This window comes from Bombus impatiens, unplaced genomic scaffold (genome assembly GCF_000188095.3).
Source record: "Bombus impatiens unplaced genomic scaffold, BIMP_2.2 scf_0389, whole genome shotgun sequence".
NCBI classification, from domain to species: Eukaryota; Metazoa; Arthropoda; class Insecta; order Hymenoptera; family Apidae; genus Bombus; species Bombus impatiens.
In genome coordinates, this window is record NT_176808.1 from 2,485,993 (window position 1) to 2,492,476 (window position 6,484).

A 6,484-nucleotide genomic window follows, 5' to 3' on the forward strand; every position below is an offset into this window, starting at 1 on the left:
GTATGGAAGCTCGTACGACAAATCGTTAGTTCAAATATTACAAATAATTGGTAACGCTATGAAACGAACAATTACTAATGCAAGATTATGATAACATAACGATATAAAATTCCGATGATATTACCTTGATCTCCATGATTAATTCGTAAACGTCTTCCTCCACGGTTTTCGTCTTGATCGAAATCTTGGAAGATTCCTTGACGACGTTGGTCCCACGGAACCATGTGACTTCCGGTTTTGGATTCGCCTTGCATTTGCACTTCATCGTGATCAAGGTACCGGTTTCGTTCGGAATGATACGCGGTTTCTCGACGAACGTCGGCGCGAAACCAGGTCCTTCTTCTGCATCTTGGAAAGATCCAGGGTTAAGCACGGTCGCGAGAAGAGTCCACTTCCGACCGTTCAAACGGCAGAAGCGACTCGCTCGGCCGAATCACGATTTTGGTCGAACCGAACGACTTTTCATTCAACGAAAATCGCGATCCAGCTAGTCAGGGAGAGTTCGATTTATTTTAGTGTTAGCGAAACTTGGATGACGTTAATTTTTCTACTATACGTTGTTCCTGCGAATTCTCCAGCTTTCGCGCGAGATTCGGCTCAGGATTCGAAGCGGGTTATGAAGCGACCAGAAAAGGACTCTGTGATTAGTTAGCGATAGCACAACATGCACTTACCTTCCCTTGGAAACAACCAGGAAACATATCGTGTCTGTACTTGTACGCGAATAGCACAGAATAGCGTATTCTTCCGATGGTCTTTTGTTTTATAAGAAAAACGTGCTAGGAAAAGTGGAAGGTCCGAGTTTCAGAGGGAACGTCTCGTTTGGCTGTCGACTCTCGTTTCGCAAAAACGCGGAGTAACGTACAGTCGAACTTGGGTAACTCGAGCCTTCGTAGAGTCTGCAGAAACAGTGCAGAAGTTCTGAACACTTTACCCGTTTATCTCGTACAGTGTCTTAAGAATATCAATTTCTCTGTAATCCGTACGTAGAAACGCGAAAGAATCGGAATTAGCCCGAGTTAACTTGCTATAAAACCTTTCTGTAGCTTATTATAACTTGTATTAATTTCAAATAATTCGAATTTAAGTGAAATTAATTGGATGGAAGGGTTGAAAAATTCGAGCTACCGAACTTTGACTGTACTCTCTCGAAAAGTAAAAGTGAAAAGAGCAAGAGCCAACGAGAACCGCGCGGCGTTTGTTGCATCGAGAGGGACTTGCCTTGGAAGTTGAGCGAGATGTTGGCGTTACTCTCGCCAAAGTTGTTAAACGCGTTGCATCGATAATTTCCGCCGTCGGCCTTCGTCGGATTCGATATCTCGAGCGTGAGCAAATACGCGTCCTTTCCCGTTGCCTTGCGTGACATCTTCACGCGTTTGCTGTCGGTGATCGCTTTCTGGCCTTGGTACCACGTTATATCCGGTACCGGATGAGCTTCCAAGATACACTCCATAATCAAAACGTCTCCCTCTTGTCGAATAGTTGGCTTCTTTGGGAAACGCGGTGGTTTACCGTCTGGTATTCTGCGTAAATCCACACGTCAGATACTCGGCTCGATTCTCCGTTACGCGAAGATCGAATCTGCGCCACACATGTAGTTTGCGCGTTCGTTGTTCGAGTTTCACGGGTCGTCGCGTCGCTAGGAAATTTTTCAAACAAGCTTCCCTCTATCTAAAAGTCTATTATTTTTATTAGAAGAAGAAGAAAAAAAGATTTGTAGCTCTTTTTGCTCACAATGCCCGGCAATCGAAATAGAACCATCGAAAATTTTCAACTTCCCTCGGTAAATCGCGAAACGTAAGCGAATTTTACACACAATAACAGAGTTTCTCCATCGCCAAGCTATCTTTTTCTTTACTGGATTCTGCTTTATACGTTCCCCCAGCGCCTTTTATTTTTAACGAAGTGTCGCTGTTCAACGCGTCGTAAACCACTGCGACTGCAAGAACCGCGTTCGTCGCAAGGAACGGTGTTACTCCCGAGAATAAGAGAAACGAAAATCTCGTAGCATTCTACGAGTACGTAAATCTAGCGACGCGACGATCATCCGGCTCGAAACACGGTCGATGCATACTTTAGCTTGTCACCCCCCTCGAAGTTCAAGTTAATGGTGGCCACACCCTGGCCGTGCTTATTCTTCGCGACGGCTCTGTATTCGCCTGCATCGCCTTTCGCCACGTTGTCGATCTTTAACCTCGCGAGATGGTACAGCTTCTGATCGAGTTCCAGCGACATGCTGTATCTTCCTCCTTCTTTCACCTCTTCGCTACCGTGATACCTAATTCGTGCCCATCAAACCATCATGTATGCTCAGTGCGTTCGAAGGGTGACGCGATTGGAAGTACGAAAGTTCGGTCGCTAATGACGTTCGACTATCGGTCTCGAAAAATGAGAGACAAAGAGAGAAGGGCAAGGGGAGCGGCATGCTGTGACAGGACTACGAGCTAGTGTCTCGATAATTATTCACAGATTTACCGGCTGTACTTCACCGATTTTAACGACTTTCGCGCACGTTATCACGATCAACGTCCCGAGCAATTTCATCGATACGCACAGCTCGTGAAAATATTTCAACAGTCATCAGGCAGCTACGTTACACGATACAACTTTTATATTCCACTTACTGCATACTTGTACAAGTAGTTTAACGATTTTCATTAACGACGAATGCTGAAATACTCAACTCGGTTCTATCGTTGAGAAAGAGACAGTATCGCGTATCGGTGAAGTGTGACCTGAGACGTCGATCTTGACGACGTACCTGTCGAATCGTTGAAATTCGTGAAGCGTGCCACATACTATACCGGATGTTAAAAAAAAAAAGTGGCCGATATTTGTAAGATACGATTGTTGCCATGGTCCCGACGTACTTCCGCGCTGTAGACGTGCACGCAATCTTACCACTTGACACTCGGTTTCGGGTCGCCGACTAATCGACATTCGAAGGTGATGGTGTTACCGTCGTCGGATTGCCTTATCACCGGTCGTTCGGTGAAGGTCGGTTTAATACCGTCGTCAGGTACGGGCGCCTCGTCGCCTATGTTCATACAAACGATCTACGTGTCGAGAGATCCCTTTACAATATCATTGCTGTCGCTTAATCCCTTCGCACCCTTATCTGGTTCAGCGACCAGGCAACCAGGCGCACGGTTCGATATTCAACCCGTACTGCTTGATCTGGTTGCGGAAGGTTTAAGCTCTTCGATTCAAGGTCAGAGCTACGTATCGATTCGAAGTTGCGCTACATCTTCTCTACTTATCGCTTTCGTTGGAAACAGACTGATTCGCCTAGCAAACCGACATCTCCTAACTTAGGTTGCTTTTCATCGTAGTCGTGTTCATTTGTTCGTGAAACACGCGTTACTTTACCCTTTCTCCTGCCACTGTTTCTCTTTTTTTTTTGTCCTGTCCTGTCCTGTCTGTACGATGGAACGACGTTCGTCTCAACGTCGTAGGAAAGTGTGACTGAACGCGGTCTAGCGTTTCCTTGCCAATGTAATTACGCTCTCTCGGTTATTTACATTCTCTTGTTACTACATAGAAAAGCTCATGTACGTTTACCACTCCATAAACTCTTTGGTAAGTGCGATAATTGGCTAAGCGAGTCGACCCTTACGTTGCGTAATTCGTTCCCTCGACTGCGATGTTCTCGAGCGGTGTCGATCTTGGAAGAGAAAAACACGATCCCTCGATCTTCCATTTTCATCTATCTTTTACATCGACGAAATAAATTACAACCGCGAATGAACGCGTAAACGCGACAGCGTTCGTCCGATGATCGAATATCGCAGCGTAAAGGTTCGTGAAACGTGAAATCAAAGTATATATCTACGTTTGTACGGTTACGATTCAAGTCCCTTTTAGTAATGTCAAATTAGTCGATAATCTCTTAAAACACATCTGAGCGTACGCATGAGTATATGTACGTTATACATAAGTCTAACATCGAATGCTACTGTTTCTATCGCGCAACGAATATTACACGTGAGAAATTCACACGGCAAACGATGTTCGTGCCGATGAGAAGACAAATGTCTTCTGTATGTAAATGTGACTGTAGCAACCTAACGAAGCGTCAGCACGAGGCGATCCGCATCCCATGCACCGATTTTATCGTTCAACCGTGCAGAGACTAGCTACGCGTACTCTTTCTTCTTTCAATTTTGCCTCGAAGATTCGAACCGAATCGATGATGTCTCCGGTCGTTTCGATGGTCGTAGACAACGTTGAAATACAAGGATTGCACTAGTTTTCTTATCTATCGGATGCGTGGAATGCTAATCGAAATTAATACGTGATTCAAGCAGCTTTATCGTTACGGATTAATTAGAATTCAATTTGCGATCTATGCTGTCGATCTATGCGGAACTCCCGATAATCCTTTTGCTTTTAGTCTTCTTTTAGATTAAATTGGGCTGTATATCGTCGCTCCGTCGAGCTAACAATCGATACGTGCTCATTGCTCGACCGAGATAAATCATTAAAAAATAAATACCACACGTACGGATGGAGACAGAATATGAGAAGAAAAAAAAAGCGTAAGGTGGGTGAGAAGAAAAAATAAAGAATAAAACAGAGACAAGGTCGAAGAGAGGGGGAAATGTACAGGACAGAAATTCAGAGAACGTGTGAAACGTAGAAACAAGATAGAGGATCACCGATATACACCCCGAATTAGTAGAGACAGAGAAAAGTGAAAAGGTGGATGACGGTAAACCGATTTACATTTCTTCTTAAGCGACGGACGTAACGTTGGAATTTCCACGGACCGTCGATTCGACGAAGGAAACAAAAGGCAGATCGAACTAACGATACCGCGCGTACCGTACAACTACGAGGAGAAACGCCAACTACGAAAATATGTAAAACGAATTTCTTTGTATTTCTTTCGATGACGCGAACGTGACGTCGAGCTGATGTCACTACGAATCGAACAGGAGTACGAAGAAATGTAAACCGGTGCCATCGAGTGTTCGAGCACGTGGACAGCGATAAAGTGAGCTGATCTTATATTATACTTACTATCGAAGTTTAGGGAAATAGTGGCGTTGGATTCGCCGAGCTCGTTCTTCGCCGTGACCTTATATTTACCAGCATCCTCGACGGTCACGTTTTTGATTTCCAGGGTCGCGAAGTACGAGTGGCCATCTTTATCGACGGTTAGCTGAAACGTTTCGACGGTGTTTGATAAAATATTGACGTACTTGCTGCTAGAAACACATTGTTAGAGCCAAGCGATCGTTAACGATCGTCAGAGCGTAACGCTGGTCGAGCGAAACTAATAATTTCTCATACGTCGATGTTGTAGCAAAGCTAGCGATGTATGAAAGGAGCCGACGACTAACCTTGTGCCTCGGCGAATCTTTAACCAAACTTCCATCGTGAAACCACGTTACTTTTGGCGTGGGATCAGCCGTGATGCGACATTCGAAAAGTAATCGTTTACCGTCGTCTTCTTGTCTGATAGCAGGCTTCTTCGCAAAAGTTGGCGCGATTCCATCGATTTGTCTACAAGAGCGGATGAAAATTTAAAGTGGACGTAAAAGTGTTACTTTCGTTGGTGAAATATCAGACTACAAACGTAAGTGTAATTTCCACTCTTATCATCTTTGTTAGGTGAATAAACGTCTTGCGGTGTTAGTAAGCGCCGTCCGATTATCGGTAGAACAGGTCGGTATTTGGTCGGACGAGCCAAAATTCTCCTACCTATGCAACACGATACTTTCACGAGCAAAAATACTAATCGCTGATGTTGCATCAACGCGTTGTATGTTATACGTAAGAAGATTAGCCACGAGATACGAGCTTGCTTCTCGAAACGTTCGCGAAACAGAGAAGTCGTACACGTTCGTTAAATTTGCCATAAAGTACAACGCGATCTGGCAGCACCGATGCCACAGCGATATCTTTTGTTTTGTTTAGACGTTGCTTGTACGAGTCAGAGGTATCGTACTATGGCGCCGTTGTTAGCCAGCAGGAACAGAGCCTCGTAATGGCTCGTTCGAGAGACGCTTCGTCTACCAGAAGCTCGGTGTAAAACGCCAGATCAACGAACCCCTTTCATTCAAGCTGCATTCGAATCGGAATTTCCTGCTGAAATATCGCGTCGTTTGCGTCCTATCGCGCGCCCTCGTACTCGTTCTAGCGCGTAAAACGGCCAAAGTATAATAAGCATGCTCGGTAGTTCGCTACTATGACGTGGTGGAGCGGAGCTCGAATCAATTTGCCGTTACTGCCGCGGCATTTGACGAAAATAAAAAGAATAACGTAGCGAAGCGATCGTTCCAAAGTGTAAAACCAATAAGATGGCGCGATAGGAAAGAACGGTAGCAGAAGGGAGGAACGTCGAAACTAACTTTAGCAAAGAAGTAGGCTGCAGCTGTTTCCTGCGGCTTCCACGCTACGGTCAATTAGCTGATTCGCCTCGCGGATCGTGATTCGTTCTCGTTCCAAATCGGAGGGAAAAATTTCGCGGCGGGACGAC

The 6,484-nt window shown here is 45.1% G+C and overlaps 1 protein-coding gene across 42 annotated transcripts in view; it reads right to left on the reverse strand.

Moving 5' to 3' along the window:
- LOC100746778 (twitchin) overlaps positions 1–6,484 on the reverse strand; it is a 79,143-nt gene that overhangs the window by 64,499 nt on the left and 8,160 nt on the right. For 40 of the 42 annotated variants that reach the window (XM_033321109.1, XM_033321148.1, XM_033321146.1 and 37 more), the window contains 6 exons: positions 5,346–5,508; positions 5,023–5,164; positions 2,902–3,037; positions 2,075–2,278; positions 1,222–1,523; positions 125–342 (listed from right to left, as the gene is read on the reverse strand). In XM_033321109.1, the coding sequence (XP_033177000.1) occupies positions 125–342; positions 1,222–1,523; positions 2,075–2,278; positions 2,902–3,037; positions 5,023–5,164; positions 5,346–5,508 (1,165 nt within the window). Of the gene's footprint in view, positions 1–124; positions 349–1,221; positions 1,524–2,074; positions 2,279–2,901; positions 3,038–5,022; positions 5,165–5,345; positions 5,509–6,484 lie in introns of all 42 variants that reach the window. The other 2 variants (XM_033321129.1, XM_033321128.1) reach the window with 2 other exon arrangements.